We start from the raw sequence: 21,121 nt of genomic DNA, 5'->3' as shown, positions 1-21,121 counted from the left end.
GGAGAGATTTTGAGTCTGGATTACGCCTATACTAATGGTTGACTCTCTGACACTACCTTACTCTCTTAGAGGCTATGGTTGTATCCCAAATGGTACCCTATTCCCTACAGTAGTGCACCACACCCCTATGGGCCCTGGTCAAAGGTAGTGCACTATATATGGAATCGGGTGCCATTTGGGATACATATCCTGTGTATTCTCCTTATAGATTAGAACACCGCTACTCTCAGGTCAGTTCAGTTTATCTGACTTCACTGTTCAGAACACTGAATTATTTTATAACCCTTTTCTCATTCTATGTTCCATTTCTGAAGGTTTTTGTTCCATGAGATGAGTGTTTTTTTGTTGTCTCTTTTTATCCAACACACTGTGCATCCCTGTGTAGTCTATGCACACTTATAGCAGGGGTAATCCAGTTATTGGTAGATTGAATTGTCTTTCCATGGGTGTAAGATCATCAGTGTGCAGCAGTAGAGGGGGACTGGTTGGTTGGTGGTCAGATGGGCAGTTTAGTTCCGCTTGGCCCCCACTTGCTGCCTCAACTTCTCCCTCCTCTTCTTCTCAATCAGCCTGGAGATGGGAGGCAGAGACAGAGCAGTTACAGAGAGAGGGTCTGTGTGAAGGTGGGTGTGTGTATGTGTTATTACCTGTGGTTCCGTGTCTCCACTAGTTCACTGAGCTGATCTTGTGCTGCTCTCAGCTCCTCCAGACTCTGCTGATAGCTGTGGTCACCTCCTGACCCCGCCCGCTCCAGAACTGACACCTGATTGGACAGCTCACTGGTGCGGTCTCTCAGCCTTTGGATGGACGAGTACAGGTTTTGATCATCTTCCTCCTGTTAATCATCCAATCAGAACACAGAGTGGTGGCGTGATGCTGTTAGAACCATTAGAACACTAAGGCACTGATGTTCTTCCAAATGGCTCCCTATACCCCTCAAACTCAACTCTGGACCTCAAAGCCAATTACTCTCCTTTTTGCATTGTTTAGACCTGGGAAAACCAGCAGGCTCCAGACCTCGTGGGGTAAGAGTTGAATAAACCTGCCCTTTATAATACACTACTTTTGACCATAGCTCCATGGGACCTGGTCAAAAGTAGTGCACTGCATAGGAAGTAGGGTTCCATTTGGGACACAAAGAGTATGATAATATAATAATATATGGATTGGACTCCAGAGTGCCGCAGCAGTCTAAGTCACTGCATCTCAGCGCTAGAGGCGTCACTACAGACACCCTGGTTCGAATCCAGGCTGTATCACAACCGGCTGTGATTGGGAGACCCATAGGGCGGTGCACAATTGGCCCAGCGTCGTCCGGCTTTGGTCGTAGTAGGCCGTCATTGTAAATAAGAATTTGTTCTTAACTGACTTGCCTAGTTAAATAAAGGTTCAATTTAAAAACAATAAAAAATAAAGAAAATACATGTGAGTTTGTTCGGGGATTACCTTGGCGTTGACAATCTCAATGTGAACCAGCAGAGAAGCCAGCTCCAACTCTTCACTGTAACTGTTCTTTAGGGGAACACTCCTGTAGCCTGACAAGTCACCACACACACAGACAGTTAATATATTATAGTATTATGATATAATATTATCTACTATGATATATCTACACACACTTCCGAAAACACACACACGCACACACACCAACCTGTTCTTAGTGAGCGGACAGGGTAGATTGCCTGAGCCAGGAAGTTGGGGTCAGAAAACATGTCCTCCTCATAGACCAAGAAACGCAGGAAGGAGAAGGACGGATTATGGACGTCAAACACAAACTGCCTCTGAACCCACACTGGGTTCAACCCATTGTCAGCTGGAGGGGGGGAAGGGGTAAGGGAGCAAATTAAAATAGAGGGTTGGAGGAAGATAAATGTTTTCTTTTGATGTTCAGTAAGCAGGAGCCCTACTGTACAATTGAATTGAAACATTTGGAAGAAACCCGATGCCAACTGGTCAGGCCATTACAACCAGAGACTATGTCCCAAATGACGTTCTAACCCAGGGCCTTGGTGGAAAGTAGTGCACTATATACGGCCACAGCCAGGTTTCATGCAGTCACAGCAGGGTGCTGTGTGATCGGTGTGTGCTGTCTCATACCCACGACGTCGGTCTTGCTCTTGCTGCAGTCGTAGTCGGCCCCACACACCTCAACCTCTACAAAGGGGCACACTATACTGCGGCCATTCTTAGGGAGGTGACGAGCTCCCAGTACCTGACACAGGCAGACAAACAGAAAGGGAGTGAGAGAGAGATTGTGTGTGTGTTTGTCCGTTCTAGTAGTGCACACAAGAGCGTAAATAAATAAAGCAGGTAAATTAAAAGACAGGGAAGAATGGAATGTCTCCTGATTGGTTGACTGAACTGTAGTCGGATGGTGATTGGCTCCAACCTACCTGTAGCTGGATGGTGATTGGCTCCAGATGGAGGGTGTCCTTGTCAAAGGGGTCAAAGGTGTCATCCCTCATGATGTCAGGCTGGGGCACGAAGCCACTCCCCCCACCCAGCATGAATAGAGCCTGGTTCAACTGCATGGGCTTGTCTATATATATATATATATATATATATATATATATATATATATACACACACACACACACACACACACACACACACACACACACACACAGCATAATGTACATATAATACACAATCACATACAAATAATAAATACTTAAGCACACCACAAACACAGCTCCTGCATGGGCTTGGAAAAGAGCGAGAGTCAGACACACAATCTCCCTCACCAGGAGTCTGGAAGTTGAGAGCAACCAGCTGGGATCCACACAGCCACATGGGTAAAGGGTCGTAGTTAGAGGAGTCTAGTCTCTGTCCTCTGGGGTAGACCTGGAGCAGAACATACATTACGTCATATGTTGGTTGTGGGTTCGATTCCCGCTGGGGCTAGCCATACAAAAATGTATGCACACATGACTTTATGTCGCTTTGGATAAAACTGTCTGCTAAATGGCTTATATACAGGTAACTGCCAAAATAAAGGAAACACCAACATAAAATGTCTGAATAGGGTGTTGGGCACCACGAGCCAGAACAGCTTCAATGCACCTTGACATAGATTCTACAAGTGTCTGGAACTCTATTGGAGGGATGTGAACCCATTCTTACACAATAAATTAAACTGTGTTAAATTAGTGTTTTGTTGATGGTGGTGTAAAACGCTGTCTCAGGCTCTGCTCTAGAATATCCCATAAGTGTTCAATTGAGTTGACATCTGGTGACTGAGATGGCCATGGCAAATGGTTTACATTGTTTTCATGTTCATCAAACCATTCAGTGATGACTTGTGGACGGGGGCATTGTCATCCTATTGGGGCAAAGACATGGTAGCCAAAATAATGGCCCAGCATTTTTATACATGACCCTAAGCAGGATGGGATGTTAATTGCTTAATTAACTCAGGACTCACACCTGGGTGAAAGCACCTGCTTTCAATATATAGTACTTTGTATCCCTCATTTACTCAAGTGTTTCCATTATTTTTGGCAGTTACTTGTATATTATAATATATATTATTAAATTATTATAATATTATATTACCCTGGAGAGCTGGCGACGGTTATACTGCAGGAAGCGCTTCCCTCTTGCCCGCGTGGCAAACTTCTCTGCCTTGGTCTCTGGGAATGATGACATATCCCGGAAACATGCCCGCTCTGTCCCGATCTCTGGAAGGGAGACAAAATCGGGTCACGCAAACACACACACACACGTAAGCACACACGTACACATACATACACACACAAACACACACAAATGGTCAATTTAGAGAGGTATAGGTAGAGGTAGAAAGAGGATAGGTAGAGGAGTGTGTCAGTTCTTACTCTCTTCGTTGAAGGGGACAGGTCTACAGTAGACCACCAGCTCAGAGAGCTCCAGCGCGATTTTCTTCCTCCTCTCCATCTGCTTCTCTTCCTGCATCTGTTACCATGGAGACCAGGCCACACCGCCAGCATCAACACCAACACATCAGAGCTTCTTTCCTATTTTTAGTGTACCTGCACTGATATCTGACCGTACATTTCATATAAACTACAGCAGAGTACTACAGTTCTTCTCTGAGCTGCAATTAATGAGATATAGAGTAGCCACTGATACTCAGGATAAGGTACGGATGATGTGTGTGGTGGGGTTCGAACCTGTACATGTGTGTGTGTGTGTGTGTGTACCCATGCCTGTATGTGTACAGTATATAAGTGATTCCGCTGCACTCATTTAACTGTGGCGATGCACCACAGAAAAATCATACCCGCCATGCAGTTTTAATGGCCTTTGCTAAAAAGATTGCACCATTTTTAGCAACTTCATGGTTAAGCACATTACCTCTCTGCAATTTACCATGAATGCATAGGGGGCTAGTGGGGATAAATGTAACACTTGGGGTAAAACATCACCCTACCTCAAAATAATTTTGACATTAAGTGGTTTGGGCCATGAAATTCATCAATAGGATGCTAACTAGTTAAAATATCCCATTTGGGATCTAGCTAATGATTAGCCCAATAGGGTCAAAGCAGATAGACAACCCCAGGTTTCAGCCTACCAACTTTCCCCCCACAGCTACACATTTTCACAAAGGAAACACGGGTATAGATATATACAGTTGAAGTCGGAAGTTGACATACGCCTTAACCAATTACATTTAAACTCAGTTTTTCACAATTCCTGACATTTAATCAGAGTAAAAACTCCCTGTCTTAGGTCAGTTAGGATAACAACTATATTTTAAGAATGTGAAATATCAGAATAATAGTAGAGAATCATTTATTTCAGTTTTTATTTCTTTCATCACATTCCCAGTGGGTCAGAATTTTACATTAGTAAACTCAATTAGTATTTGGTAGCATTGCCTTTAAATTGTTTAACTTTCTCTCTCTCCATCTCTGAGTACGTGTAGCGGTTTGGGTAGCCTTCCACAAGCTTCCCACAATAAGTTGGGTGAATTTTGGCCAATTCCTCCATACAGAGTTGTTGTAACTGAGTCAGGTTTGTAGGCCTCCTTACTCGCACACGCTTTTTCAGATCTGCCCACAAATTTTCTGATTGAGTTCAGGGCTTTGTGATGGCCACTCCAATACCTTGACTTTATTTTCCTTAAGCCATTTTGCCACAACTTTGGAAGTATGCTTGGGGTCATTGTCCATTTGGAAGACCCATTTGCAACCAAGCTTTAACTGATGTCTTGAGCTGTTGCTTCAATATATCCACATAATGTTCCTTCCACATGATTCCATCTATTTTGTGAAGTGCACCAGTCCCTCCTGCAGCAAATTACCCCCACAACATGATGTTGCCACCCCCGTGCTTCACGGTTGGGATTGTGTTCTTCGGCGTGCAAGCTCCCCATTTTTCCTCCAAACATAACGATGGTCATCATTATGGTCAAACAGTTCTATTTTTGTTTCATCAGACCAGAGGACATTTCTCCAAAAAGTATGATCTTTGTCCCCATGTGCAGTTGCAAACCGTAGTCTAGCTTTTTGCAAATGAGTCTCCTTCCTGAGCGGTATGGCGGCTGCGTGTTCCCATGGTGTTTATACTTGCGTACTATTGTTTGTACAGATGAACGTGGTACCTTCAGGCGTTTGGAAATTGCTCCCAAGGATGAACCAGACTTGTGGAGATCAACAATTTTTTTCTGAGGTCTTGGCTGATTTCTTTTGATTTTATGCCTTGAAATACATTCACAGGTACACCTCCAATTGACTCAAATGATGTCAATTAGCCTATCAGAAGTTTCTAAAGCCATGACATAATTTACTGGAATTTTCCAAGCTGTTTAATGGCACAGTCAACTTAGTGTATGTAAACTTCTGACCCACTGGAATTGTGATACAGTGAATTATAAGTGAAATAATCGGTCTGTAAACAATTGTTGGAAAAATGACTTGTGTCATACACAAAGTAGATGCCCTAACCGGCTTTCCAAAACTATACATTTGTGGAGTGGTTGAAAAACGAGTTGGTTTGCACACACTGCAGCAGGGATTTTGGCCCACTCCTCCATACAGACCTTCTCCAGATCATTCAGGTTTCGGGGCTGTCGCTGGGCAATACGGACTTTCAGCTCCCTCCAAAGATGTTCTATTGAGTTCAGGTCTGGAGACTGGCTAGGCCACTCCATGTCCATTTTGACCCCACGGGGTGAGATCTTGCGTGGAGCCCCAGATCGAGGGAGATTATCAGTGGTCTTGTATGTATTCCATTTCCTAATAATTGCTCCCACAGTTGATTTCTTCAAACCAAGCTGCTTACCTATTGCAGATTCAGTCTTTCCAGCCTGGTGCAGATCTACAATGTTGTTTCTGGTATCCTTTGACAGCTCTTTGTTCTTGGCCATAGTGGAGTTTGGAGTGTGACTGTTTGAGGTTGTGGACAGGTGTATTTTATACTGATAACAAGTTCAAACAGGTGCCATTAATACAGGTAACGAGTGGAGGACAGAGGAGCCTCTTAAAGAAGAAGTTCCAGGTCTGTGAGAGCCAGAAATCTTGCTTGTTTGTAGGTGACCAAATACTTATTTTCCACCATAATTTGCAAATAAATTCATTAAAAATCCTACAATGTGATTTTCTGGATTTTTTTTCTTCTAATTTTGTATGTCATAGTTGAAGTGTACCTATGATGAAAATTACAGGCCTCTCTCATCTTTTTAAGTGGGGAACTTGCACAATTGGTGGCTGACTAAATACTTTTTTGCCCCACTGTATATAAATGTGTGTGTGTGTGTTCTCCTGCGTACATGTATGGGTGTGCGTTCATTTGTACATGTGTGTTTAATACAGTATTAACCCGTGCGTCTGCGTTCTGTGTGGCCTCTCTGATCTTCCCCACCCAACCGGTCAGGTCCTCCAGGGTGTCTGAAGCAATGTCCAGTGCCTGGCCAGGGTGAATTGACATCTGCTGGGAGTGGACGGTGAACACATATGGCCTGGAACTCTTCCCATCCTTCTGAACCACTACAGAGAGATATGGAGAGAGGAAGAGACGGAGAGAGAGAGAGAGTTACACATACACACACTCTTATTTCCAGTGGTGTTTGGACACACCTACTCATTCAAGGGTTTAAAAAAATATATATTTTCAACATTGTAGAATAATAGTGAAGACATCAAAACTATGAAATAACACACAAAATCATGTAGAAACCAAAACAAATCAAAATGTATTTTATATTTGAGATTCTTCAAAGTAGCCACTCTTGGCATTCTCTCAACCAGCTTTATGAGGTAGTCACCTGGAATGCATTTCAATTAACTGCTGTTCAAAGTTAATTTGTGGAATTTCTTTGCCTCTTAATGCATTTGAGCCAATCAGTTGTGTTGTGACAAGGTAGGGTGGCATACAGAAGATAGCCCTATTTGGTAAAAGATCAAGTCCATATTATGGCAAGAACAGATCAAATAAGCAAAGAGAAATGACAGTCCATCATGACTTTAAGACATGAAGGTCAGTCAATTTGGAAAATGTCAAGAACTTTGAAAGTTTCTTCAAGTGCAGTCGCAAAACCCATCAAGTGCTACGATGAAACTGTCTCTCATGAGGACCGCCACAGGAAAGGAAGAACAAGAGTTACCTCTGCTGCAGAGGATAAGTTCAATAGAGTTAACAGCACCTCAGATTGCAGCCCAAATAAATGTTTCACAATTTTCAAGTAACAGACAAATCTCAACATCAACTGTTCAGAAGAGACTGCGTGAATCAGGCCTTCATGATCGAATTGCTGCAAAGAAACCACTACTAAAATGACACCAATAATAAGAAGAGACTTGCTTGGGCCAAGAAACATAAGTAATGGACATTATACCAGTGGAAATCTGTCCTTTGGTCTGATGAGTCCAAATTTGAGATTTTTGGCTCCATCCGCCGTGTCTTTGTGAGAAGCAGAGTCGGTGAACGGATGATCTCCGCATGTGTTGTTCCCACCGTGAAGCATGAAGGAGGAGGTATGATGTTGTGGGGGTGCTTTGCTGGTGACACTGTCTGTGATTTATTTAGAATTCAAGGCACTCTTAACCAACATGGCTACCACAGTATTCTGCAGCGATACTCCATCCCATCTGGTTTGCGCTCAGTGGTACTATCAATTGTTTTTCCACAGGACAATGACCCAAAACACACTCTCAGGCTGTGTAAAGGCTATTTGACCAATAAGGAAAGTGATGGAAAACTACATCAGATGACCTGGCCTCCACAATCACCCGACCACAACCCAATTGAGATGGTTTGGGATGAGTTGGACCGCAGAGTAAAGGAAATAAGCCTATAAGTGCTCAGCACATGTGGGAACTCCTTCAAGACTGTTGGAAAAACATTCCTCATGAAGTTGCTTGAGAAAATGCCAAGAGTGTGCAAAGCTGTCATCAATGCAAAAGGTGGCTACTTTGAAGAATCTAAAATATATTTTGATTTGTTTAACACTTTTTGGTTAATACATGACTCCATATGTGTCATTTCATAGTTTTGATGTCTTCACTATTATTCTACAATGCAAAAAATAGTAAAAAATAAAGAAAAACCCTTGAATGAGTAGGTGTGTCTAAACTTTTACTTTAATTTCACTACATTCCTGAAGAAAATAATGTACTTTGTACTCCATACATTTTCTCTAACACCCAAAAGTTTTTGTTACATTTTGACAGGAAAATCAAGAGAACATCCCTGGTCATCCCTACATCCTCTGATCTGGCGGACTCACTAAACACAAATGCTTCGTTTGTAAATTATGTCTGAGTGTTGGATTGTGCCCCTGGCTATCTGTCAATAATAAAACTTGAAAATTGTGCCATCTGGTTTTCTTAATATAAGTAATTTGAAATGGTTTATACTTTTACTTCTGATAATTAAGTACATTTTAGCAATTGCATTTACTTTTGATACTTACATATATTAAAAACCAAATAATTTCAGACTTTTACTCAAGTAATATTTTACTTGGTGAATTACACTTTTACTTCAGTCATTTTTTATTATGGTATCTTTACTTTTACTCAAGTATGACGATTGAGTACTTTTTCCACCACTGCTTAGCTCTGTAAAACTACCCAATAGGGGGTTAAACATACAGACTGACCTGCGTGGCAGGTTGGCACATCAGTTACACACAGACTGACCTACGTGGCAGGTTGGCTCATCTGTTACACACAGACTGACCTATGTGGCAGGTTGGCTCATCTGTTACACACAGACTGACCTACGTGGCAGGTTGGCTCATCAGTTACACACAGACTGACCTATGTGGCAGATTGGCTCATCAGTTACACACAGACTGACCTACGTGGCAGGTTAGCTCATCAGTTACACACAGACTGACCTACGTGGCAGGTTGGCACATCAGTTACACACAGACTGACCTACGTGGCAGGTTGGCACATCAGTTACACACAGACTGACCTATGTGGCAGGTTGGCTCATCAGTTACACACAGACTGACCTACGTGGCAGGTTGGCACATCAGTTACACACAGACTGACTTACGTGGCAGGTTGGCTCATCAGTTACACACAGACTCACCTACGTGGCAGGTGGGCACATCAGTTACACACAGACTCACCTACGTGGCAGGTTGGCACATCAGTTACACACAGACTCACCTATGTGGCAGGTTGGCTCATCAGTTACACAGACCTATCTACGTGGCAGGTTGGCTCATCAGTTACACACGGACTCACCTACGTGGCAGGTGGGCACATCAGTTACACACGGACTCACCTACGTGGCAGGTGGGCACATCGATGAAGCCCTTGAGAAATGTTCCTAGTGGACTGTTCTCTGTAGACTGGACCAAGAAACAGGAAGTCAAAGACACAGGAAGCAGGAAGTCAGGACATGAAGTTAGCTTCATTCCCCTCTAACTGCTGTAGAAGGTGTGTGTGTGTGTGTGTGTGTGTGGTGTGTGTGTGTGTGTATCATGAATGCATGAACATGTATATGTATGGCCTATGTTTGCCTATACTATAACGTACTGCCTCGTCTCCTGTCACACGGGCGGGTGAGTTGGGGACTTCTTCTACGTAGTTGGCAGGAAACCACAGCTGCTTCTTCCCTCCGTAATCACCTCGCCACCTAGTGGAGGGAAATCCACGATTTAAAGACAACTCAGAGAAATGTTAATTATCAACTCCATTCATCAACCCACATTGGTTTTCATCCATAAAGAAACGTAACCGGGGTGACCAATGTGCACTCTAGCCAATCAATGACATAAGTAATCGTTAAGTGCCATGGAGATATGAAAAACCCTGTTCCATTCACCAGCCTCCTTCCTGCTTGTCCACGCTGAGGATGAGGGCCTGTTTGGGGAAACACAGCTCATCGTCCCTCTGGGCTCTGTAATCATACAGGGCCTTGACCGTACACTGCAACACAACAACACAAACACAAAATCATACAGGGCCTTGACCGTACACTGCAACACAAACACTAAATCATACAGGGCCTTGACCGTAAACTGCAACACAACAACACAAACACTAAATCATACAGGGCCTTGACCGTAAACTGCAACACAACAACACAAACACTAAATCATACAGGGCCTTGACCGTAAACTGCAACACAACAACACAAACACTAAATCATACAGGGCCTTGACCTTATACTGCAACACAACACAAACACTAAATCATACAGGGCCTTGACCGTACACTGCAACACAACAACACAAACACAAAATCATACAGGGCCTTGCCCGTACACTGCAACACAAACACTAAATCATACAGGGCCTTGACCGTAAACTGCAACACAACAACACAAACACTAAATCATACAGGGCCTTGACCGTAAACTGCAACACAACAACACAAACACTAAATCATACAGGGCCTTGACCGTAAACTGCAACACAACAACACAAACACTAAATCATACAGGGCCTTGACCTTACAAAGCAACACAACACAAACACTAAATAATACAGGGCCTTGACCGTACACTGCAACACAACAACACAAACACAAAATCATACAGGGCCTTGACCTTACACTGCAACACAACAACACAAACACTAAATCATACAGGGCCTTGACCTTACACTGCAACACAACACAAACACTAAATCATACAGGGCCTTGACCGTACACTGCAACACAACAACACAAACACTAAATCATACAGGGCCTTGACCGTAAACTGCAACACAACAACACAAACACTAAATCATACAGGGCCTTGACCGTAAACTGCAACACAACAACACAAACACTAAATCATACAGGGCCTTGACCGTAAACTGCAACACAACAACACAAACACTAAATCATACAGGGCCTTGACCGTAAACTGCAACACAAGAACACAAACACTAAATCATACAGGGCCTTGACCGTAAACTGCAACACAACAACACAAACACTAAATCATACATGGCCTTGACTGTAAACTGCAACACAACAACACAAACACTAAATCATACAGGGCCTTGACCGTAAACTGCAACACAACAACACAAACACTAAATCATACATGGCCTTGACCGTAAACTGCAACACAACAACACAAACACTAAATCATACATGGCCTTGACCTTACACTGCAACTCAAGACCACAAACACTAAATCATACAGGGCCTTGACCTTACACTGCAACACAACACAAACACTAAATCATACAGGGCCTTGACCGTAAACTGCAACACAAGACCACAAACACTAAATCATACAGGGCCTTGACCGTAAACTGCAACACAACAACACAAACACTAAATCATACAGGGCCTTGACCTTACACTGCAACACAAGACCACAAACACTAAATCATACAGGGCCTTGACCGTAAACTGCAGCACAACAACACAAACACTAAATCATACAGGGCCTTGACCGTAAACTGCAACACAACAACACAAACACTAAATCATACAGGGCCTTGACCTTACACTGCAACACAAGACCACAAACACTAAATCATACAGGGCCTTGACCGTAAACTGCAACACAACAACACAATACAGGGCCTTGACCGTACACTGCAACACAAGACCACAAACACTAAATCATACAGGGCCTTGACCGTACACTAGAGGTCTTCATGGATCCACATGTACACGAATACCCGAGACACGATCCGGGACCCGAGCGGGTCCTGATCCAGAATTCTAAATAATGTCACATTTCTGGGTCAGATCTGATATGATTGTCACGGGTCTCGGGCATGTGTCATTTCAACTGACTTGTCCGGAAGCGCCCATACAGATCTAAATACGACTGCTTCCGCAGAGAGAGAGACATTTGATCATTTATGCTGCTGCTTTTGCTTTTCACGAGAATGGCACGTGTAGCTTGTTGTTGTTGATGGCCAATCAAAAGTCATCAAAGCGGCAGTAGGTCACAGTGATAGAGCCTCTGTGTGGCAAAAGTTAGGAGATGTCTAATCAATGGAAGATGGAATTAAAATTATGGAATTAAAAGTTAAAGGGTAGGCTACAATGACCAAGAGCCAACAGCTAGGCTGCAACTTAATATTCTGAATGGAGTTATTGGTCACAACTTGTAGACTTGTTTACGTGCTGCTGTGCGGTTTGTTGCTACCCTTACTTTGCTACCTGACAACTTTACGTTTTTTACTTTTTAATTACCGTTATATATTTTTAATTTTTCACCCCGGACGTGGTTCGTCAGGACCTCCACCAGTCGAAGCTAAGTAGTAACATTAACATGATGCCTTCTTATTGCAGTCGCTGTACTCATAATATACAGGAGAACGATCGCCTTACGGCGAGGATAGCTGTGCTGCAAGCCCAGCTTCAGACGCAATCGTTAGGCAAGGGCAATTTAAGTGTAGGAAAGGATGAAACAGTGTCTGTGCCACCAGTAAGTACAGATAGTAGTATAAATCCCCTCGTCCCCGCAGCTGGACAACTTTCTCATGGCTTCTGGAGGGAAATGCTGTAGGAATGCTCGGTGTTGCTCATTCAGCCGACAGAAACTTTCAACCGGTTTCCCCCATTAAGCAGCGAGTCGGAGTCAGAGTCCGAGCCTTCTCTTGTCTCTACTCCTCCCGTTACGGGGTCTGAGACGCCGAAGCCTCCCACCATTAGCTCTGACAAATTGAAAACCCTAGTGATTGGCGACTCCATTACCTGCAGTATTAGACTTAAAACGAATCATCCAGCGATCATACACTGTTTACCAGGGGGCTGGGCTACTGTTGTTAAGGCTAATCTGAAGATGGTGCTGGCTGAGGCTAAAACTGGTGAGTGTAGAGAGTATAGAGATATTGTTATCCACGTCAGCGCCAACGATGTTAGGATGAAACAGTCAGAGATCACCAAGCGCAACATAGCTTCAGCGTGTAAATCAGCTAGAAAGATGTGTCGGCATCGAGTAATTGTCTCTGGCCCCCTCCCAGTTAGGGGGAGTGATGAGCTCTACAGCAGTCTCACAACTCAATCACTGGTTGAAAACTGTTTTCTGCCCCTCCCAAAAGATACAATTTGTAGATAATTGGCCCTCTTTCTGGGACTCACCCACAAACAGGACCAAGACTGACCTGCTGAGGAGTAACGGACTCCATCCTAGCTGGAGGGGTGCTCTCAACTTATCTACGAACATAGACAGGGCTCTAACTCCCCTAGCTCCACAATTAAATAGGGTGCTGGCCAGACAGCAGGCTGTTAGCCAGCCTGCCAGCTTAGTGGAGTCTACCACTAGCACAGTCAGTGTAGTCAGCCCAGCCTTCCCCATTGAGACTGGGTCTGTGTCTCGATCTAGGTTGGGCAAAACTAAACAAGACATCTTTGTAGCCTACTCAATAACTTTTTATTGCTACTGTTTACAGGCCTCCTGGGCCATATCCTGCGTTCCTCACTGAGTTCCCTGAAATCCTATCGGACCTTGTAGTCATGGCAGATAATATTTTTGGTGACTTTAATATTCACATGGAAAAGTCCACAGACCCACTCCAAAAGGCTTTCGGAGCCATCATCGACTCATTGGGTTTTGTCCAACATGTCTCTGGACCTACTCACTGTCACAGTCATACTCTGGACCTAGTTTTGTCCCATGGAATAAATGTTGTGGAACTTAATGTTTTTCCTCATAATCCTGGATTGTCGGACCACCATTTCATTAAGTTTGCAATCGCAACAAATAATTTGCTCCGACCCCAACCAAGGAACATCAAAAGCCGTGCTATAAATTCTCGGACAACCCAAAGATTCCTAGATGCCCTTCCAGACTCCCTCCGCCTACCCAAGGACGTCAGAGTACAAAAATCAGTTAACCACCTAACTGAGGAACTCAATTTAACCTTGCGTAATACCCTAGATGCAGTCGCACCACTAAAAACTAAAAACATTTCTCATATTGTTATTTTTATTTATTTTGCTCTTTTGCACCCCAGTATCTCTACTTGCACATTAATCTGCACATCTATCACTCCAGTGTTTAATTGCTGTATTGTAATTATTTCGCCACTATGGACTATTTATTGCCTTACCTCCCTAATCTTACTACATTTACACACACTGTATATAGATTTTTCTATTGTGTTATTGACTGTACATTTGTTTATCCCATGTGTAACTCTGTGTTGTTGTTTGTGTTGCACTGCTTTGCTTTATCTTGGCCATGTCACAGATGTAAATGAGAACTTGTTCTCAACTGGCCTACCTGGTTAAAATAAGCTGAAATAAAATATATATAGAAATAAGAAACTAGCTCCCTGGTACACAGAAAATACCCGAGCTCTGAAGCAAGCTTCCAGAATATTGGAACGGAAATGGCGCTACACCAAACTGGAAGTCGTCTGACTAGCTTGGAAAGACAGTACCGTGCAGTATCGAAAAGCTCTCACTGCTGCTCGATCATCCTATTTTTCCATCTTAATTGAGGAAAATAAGAACAATCCTAAATTTATCTTTGATACTGTCGCAAAGCTAACTAAAAAGCAGCATTCCCCAAGTGAGGATGGCTTTTACTTCAGCAGTGATACATTCATGAACTTCTTTGACGAAAAGATCCTGATTATTAGAAAGCAAATTATGGACTCGTTTTTAAATCTGCGTATTCCTCCAAAGCTCAGTTGTCCTGAGTCTGCACAACACTGCCAGGACCTAGGATCAAGGGAGACACTCAAGTTTTTTAATACTATAAACCTTCAAGCTGCATACTGGACCCTATTCCAACTAAACTACTGAAAGAGCTGCTTCCTGTGCTTGGCCCTCCTATGTTGAAGATAATAAACGGCTCTCTATCCACCGGATGTGTACAAAACTCACTAAAAGTGGCAGTAATAAAGCCTCTCTTGAAAAAGCCAAACCTTGACCCAGAAAATATAAAACAACTATCAGCCTGTATCGAATCTCCCATTCCTCCCAAGAAATGTTTAAAAAGCTGTTGCACAGAAACTCACTGCCTTCCTGAAGACAAACAATGTATACGAAATGCTTCAGTCTGGTTGTAGACCCCAACATAGCACTGAGACTGCACTTGTAAAGGTGGAAAATTACCTTTTAATGGCGTCAGACCGAGGTTCTGCATCTGTCCTCGTGCTCTTAGACCTTAGTGCTGATTTTGATACCATCGATCACCACATTCTTTTGGAGAGATTGGAAACCCAAATTTGTCTACACGGACAAGTTTTGGCCTGGTTTAGATCTTATCTGCCTAAGAAAATATCAGTTTGTCTCTGTGGATGATCTGTCCTCTGACAAATCAACTGTAAATTTCGGTGTTCCTCAAGGTTCCGTTTTAGGACCACTATTGTTTTCACTATATATTGTCCCTCTGGTGATGTCATTCGGAAACATAATGTTAACTTTCACTGCTATGCGGACAACACACAGCTGTATATTTTGATGAAACATGGCGAAGCTTCAAAATTGCCCTCCCTGAAAGCCTGTGTTTCAGACATAAGGAAGTGGATGGTGGCAAATGTTCTACTATTAAACTCGGACTTGCTCTAGGTTTCAAGAAACAAATAGATTTTCTGTTGAATCTGACAATTAATCTTGATGGTTGTACAGTCGTCTCAAATAAAACTGTGAAGGACCTCGGCGTTACTCTGGACCCTGATCTCTCTTTTGACGAACATATGAAGATATTTTACATCTACGTAACATTGCAAAAATCTGAAACTTTCTGTCCAAAAATGATGCAGAAAAATGTATCCATGCTTTTGTCACTTCTAGGTTAGACCACTGCAATGCTCTAATTTCCGGCTACTCGGATAGAGCACTAAATAAACTACAGTTAGTGCTAAACACTGCTGCTAGAATCTTGACTATAACCAAAAAATTTGATCATATTACCCCAGTGCTAGCCTCACTACACTGGCTTCCTGTTAAGGCTAGGGCTGATTTAAAGGTATACTGCTAACCTACAAAACATTACATGGGCTTGCTCCTACCTATCTTTCCGATTTGGTCCTGCCGTACATACCTACACGTACGCTATGGTCACATGACGCAGGCCTCCTTATTGTCCCTAGAATTTTTCAGCAAACAGCTGGAGGCAGGGCTTTCTCCTATAGAGCTCCATTTTTATGGAATGGTCTGCCTATCCATGCGAGAGACGCAGACTCGGTCTCGATCTTGAAGTCTTTATTGAAGACTCATCTCTTCAGTAGGTCCTATGATTGAGTGTAGTCTGGCCCAGGAGTGTGAAGGTGAACGGAAAGGCACTGGAGTAGCGAACAGCCCTTGCTGTCTCTGTCTGGCCTGCAGGGGCTGAGTCACTGGCTTACTGGTGCTCTTCCATGCTCTCCCTAGGAGGGGTGCTTCACTTGAGTGGGTTGAGTTACTGGCTTGATCTTCCTGTTCGGGTTGGCGCTCCACCCCATGGGTTCGTGCCGTGGGGGAGATCTTTGTGGGCTATACTCAGCCTTGTCTCAGGATAGTAAGTTGGTGGTTGAAGATATCCCTCCAGTGGTATAGGGGCTGTGCTTAAGCAAAATGGGTGGGGTTATATCCTGCCTGTTTGGCCCTGTCCGGGGGTATCGTCGGACGGGGCCAGTGTCTCCCGATTCCTCCTGTCTCAGCCTCCAGTATTTATGCTGCAATAGCTTATGTGTCGGGGGGCAAGGGTCAGTCTGTTATATCTGGAGGATTTCTCCTGTCTTATCTGGTGTCCTGTGTGAATCTAAGTATGGTCTTTCTAATTCTCTCTCTCTTTCTCTTTCTTTCTCTCTCTCGGAGGACCTGAGCCATAGGACCATACCTCAGGACTACCTGGCCTGATGAGTCCTTGCTGTCCCCAGTCCACCTGGCCGTGCTGCTGCTCCAGTTTTAACTGTTCTGCCTGCGGCTATGGAACCCTGACCTGTTCACCGGACGTGCTACCTGTCCCGGACCTGCTCTCTTCAACTCTCTAGAGACAGCAAGAGCGGTAGAGATACTCTGAATGATCGGCTATGAAAAGCCAACTGATATTTACTCCTGAGGTGCTGACCTGTTACACCCTCTACAACCACTGTGATTATTATTACTTGACCATGCTGGTCATCTATGAACATTTGAACATCTTGGCCGTGTTTTGTTATAATCTCTACCCGGCACAGCCAGAAGAGGACTGGCCACCCCTCATAGCCCGATTCCTCTCTAGGTTTCTTCCTAGGTTCTGGCCTTTCTAGGGAGTTTTTCCTAGCCACCGTGCCATCTACACCTGCATTGCTTGCTGTTTGGGGTTTTAGGCTGGGTTTCTGTACAGCATTTTGTGACATCAGCTGATGTAAGAAGGGCTTTATAAATAAATTTGATTGATTGATTGTTAGGATGAAAAAGCGCATGCACTGCAGCCTCAATTAGCCTAGCTAGCTAATGTTAGCTATCTTAACTAACTTCTCCCGGTTTGATGCAGTCAAGACAGGTACTACGTCATAACATTTGATGACAAATAACCTAGCTATGGCAGCTATTAGTCTACTACATAGTTGATGATAAATAACCTAGCTATGGCAGCTATTAGTCTACCACAGTGTGAGTTGGCTTTTTGCTTGGTTGCTGTCTCTCATCTCTGTCTCTTCCTCCCTGCTCCCCGTGTCACTCGCTCACAGTACGGCCCCTCTCCCACATGCTAGAGCGACACCTCTCTCCCTCCTCTCGCATTTTTTCAGCTCTGGTTAATAAAGTAGCTTAAAAAAGGACTTTTCTGCTGCTTGCATCACTTGGATCGGACTGGATCTGGATCCGACGAGGTCTATACAGAACGGGTTAGTTGTCCTTGGGTCTGTTCGGAACAGTTCTTTATATTAAAATAAAACATTTATTCATATTGTGACCCTGTTTGGACCCGTGAAGACCTTTACAGTGCCACAACATAACCAACTGCTGAAGACCACAAGTCAAACATTAATGACCACAACTTGAACATTAATGGCCACAACTTCAATATCAATGACCACAACCTTTCCGCTACTGCCCAAATTATAAAATATGTCATTGGCACACACCAGACACAGGCATGCCCAAACCTACGAATGTCAGTTTACTCACACACACACACAGAATATGATATTTCACTTACCCGAGCCGTGGGCATCTTGTTGGCCTCGACGTAGAAATGTGGGGTCCTGACTTCATACAACGCTCCATAGTCTAGCTCCTGAATAGAGAGAGATATACAGTAGGGATACGTAACAATATAATAGATCAGATCTGAAAATACACACATTCAAGCTGTGTGTGTGTGTTACCGTGGTGCCCATGCGGTCCAGTGTGTCTTCGTTGATGGGGTAGCGCAGCCTCATTTTGCGGTACAGGGGGTGTTTCTCATAGTAGCTGACCAAGTCAACCAGACTCTCGAACTCTGCTGAGCTACCCAACATGAACATACGGCCCTCCTGCTGGATACGACAGTGTTTGATCTTACCCTCCGCCCTAGGGAGAGAGAAGGGGGAAAGGGAGGGGGGAGAGGGGGAGAGAGGGAGAGAGGGGAGAGTGGACAGGGAGAGGGAGAGAAAGGGGGAGGGGAGAAGGAGGGGGAGAGAGGCCGGGCAATAGAGAGAGAGTGAGGAGACGGAGGGGAGAGGGGAGTTGACAGAGAGAAAGAGAGAGAGGGGAGTTGACAGAGAGAGAAGGGGTAAAGGGAGGGGGGAGTGGACAGGGAGAGGGAGAGAGAGATGGGGGTGGAAGGTCAGAGATGTGTAGTGTAAAATAAAAGGTTTGGGCACTCAGATTCTCAAAAAGTTTTACAGCTACATTGAGAGCATCTTGACTGGCTGCATCACCGCTTGGTATGGCAACTGCTTGACATTTGACCGCAAAGCGCCACAAATGGAAGTGCGTCTGGCCCAGTACATCACTGGGACCGAGCTCCCTGCCATCCAGGACCTCTATACCAGGCAGTGTCAGAGGAAGTACCAAACAATTGTCAAAGACTTCAGCCACCCAAGCCACAAACTTTTCTCTCTGCTACCACATGGCATTCTGTACCAGTGCACCAAGTCTGGATCCAACAGGACACTGAACAGCTTCTACCCCCAAGCCATGAGACTGCTAAAGAATACTGCTGCAGTTTAAGTCAGAAGTTTACATACACTTAGGTTGGAGACATTAAAACTCACTTTTCAACCACTCCACAAATTTCTTGTTAGCAAACTATAGTTTTACTATAGTTTTGGCAAGTTGGTTAGGACATCTACTTTGTGCATGACATAAGTAATTTTTCCAACAATTGTTTAAAGAACAGATTATTTCACTTATAATTCACAATATCACAATTCCAGTGGGTCAGAAGTCTACATACACTAAGTCGTGCCTTTAAACAGCTTGGAAAATTCCAGAAAAAGATGTCATGGCTTTAGAAGCTTCTGAAAGCCTAATTGACATCATTTGAGTCAATTGGAGGTGTACCTGTGGTGCATGTATTTCAAGGCCTACCTTCAAACTCAGTGCCTCTTTGCTTGACATCATGGGAAAATCAAAAGAAATCAGCCAAGACCTCATAAAAAAATTGTAGACCAAGTATAAACAACATGGGACCTTGCAGCCGTCATAGCGCTCAGGAAGGAGATGTGTTCTGTCTCCTAGAGATGAATGTACTTTGGTGCGAAAAGTGCAAATCAATTTCAGAACAACAGCAAAGGACCTTGTGAAGATGAGGGAGGAAACAGGTACAAAAGTATCTATATCCACAGTAAAACAAGTCCTATATCCTCTCCCCTGTAACTATTCCCCAGGTCGTTGCTGTAAATGAAAATGTGTCCTCAGTCAACTTACCTGGTAAAATAAGGGATAAATACATTTAAAAAATGTAATTAAAAAAATATCGACATAACCTGAAAGGCCACTCAGCAAGGAAGAAGCCACTGCTCCACTATCATTTGTTTTTCAACAGGACAATGACCCAACACACCTCCAGGCTGTGTAACGGCTATTTGACCAATTGACCCATTGCGATGGTTTGGGATGAGTTGGAAGGAAAAGGAGCCAACAGGTGCTCAACATATGTGGGACTGTTGGTTGAGAGAATACCAAGAGTGTGCAAAGCTGTCATCAAAGCAAATGGTGGCTACTTTGAAATATAAAATATATTTAGATTTGTTGAACACTTTTTTGGTTACCACATGATTCCAGTAGGTGTGCCCAAACTTTGACTGGTACTGTATCTACCTCAAATACCTCGTACCCCTGCAGATCAACTCGGTACTGGTACTGCCTATATATAGCCATGTTATTTTCTACTTCCTGTATATAGCCATGTTATTTTCTACTTCCTGTATATAGCCATGTTATTTTCTACTTCCTGTATTTAGCCATGTTATTTTTAATCTATTTTTTTATTCGTTATTCACTGTGTCTATTTTAGCATTATTGGAAAAGGACCAGTAAGTAAGCATGTCATTGTTGTCTACGAAGCAAATTGAATTGAATTTGAATAGAATTGAAAAGTCTTTGTTTTTCTATGGGTGTGTTTGTTTATGTGTGTGTGTGTTACCTGAAGGAGATAGCGTAGGAGTTGATGTCGCTGCGTTTGCGGAGCAGGTAGGCCCCATCTCTGGGTACCCTCATCAACATGTGTTCAGCCTGGACACGAGAAAGACTGGAGTGGAACCACCTAAACACAACATAACACAGAGTACTCACACGTCTGTGTGTATGAGGATGTATGTGTGTATGAAAGCGTGCATGTATGAGGAAGCGTGTGTGTGTTTATGAGGACGCGTGCG

General features: G+C 43.6%; 1 protein-coding gene across 1 annotated transcript in view; it reads right to left on the bottom strand.

Moving 5' to 3' along the window:
• Positions 1–290: 290 nt before the first annotated feature.
• Positions 291–21,121, bottom strand: part of LOC139409434 (1-phosphatidylinositol 4,5-bisphosphate phosphodiesterase gamma-1-like) — a 65,006-nt gene continuing 44,175 nt past the window's right edge. The window contains exons 18-33 of the mRNA XM_071154589.1: positions 20,890–21,009; positions 18,647–18,830; positions 18,478–18,555; positions 10,267–10,370; positions 9,978–10,077; positions 9,724–9,790; positions 6,805–6,971; positions 3,837–3,933; positions 3,556–3,680; positions 2,745–2,844; positions 2,394–2,539; positions 2,098–2,212; positions 1,652–1,813; positions 1,447–1,535; positions 648–835; positions 291–570 (exon numbers count right to left, since the gene is read on the bottom strand). Of these exons, the coding sequence (XP_071010690.1) occupies positions 510–570; positions 648–835; positions 1,447–1,535; positions 1,652–1,813; positions 2,098–2,212; positions 2,394–2,539; positions 2,745–2,844; positions 3,556–3,680; positions 3,837–3,933; positions 6,805–6,971; positions 9,724–9,790; positions 9,978–10,077; positions 10,267–10,370; positions 18,478–18,555; positions 18,647–18,830; positions 20,890–21,009 (1,903 nt within the window). The 3' untranslated portion in view covers positions 291–509. The remainder of the gene's footprint in view (positions 571–647; positions 836–1,446; positions 1,536–1,651; positions 1,814–2,097; positions 2,213–2,393; positions 2,540–2,744; positions 2,845–3,555; positions 3,681–3,836; positions 3,934–6,804; positions 6,972–9,723; positions 9,791–9,977; positions 10,078–10,266; positions 10,371–18,477; positions 18,556–18,646; positions 18,831–20,889; positions 21,010–21,121) is intronic.

This window comes from Oncorhynchus clarkii, chromosome 5 (genome assembly GCF_045791955.1).
Source record: "Oncorhynchus clarkii lewisi isolate Uvic-CL-2024 chromosome 5, UVic_Ocla_1.0, whole genome shotgun sequence".
Lineage (NCBI taxonomy): Eukaryota > Metazoa > Chordata > Actinopteri > Salmoniformes > Salmonidae > Oncorhynchus > Oncorhynchus clarkii.
The sequence above is the reverse complement of the archived record's forward strand: the minus strand, read 5'-3'. Positions and strand labels throughout refer to the sequence as shown.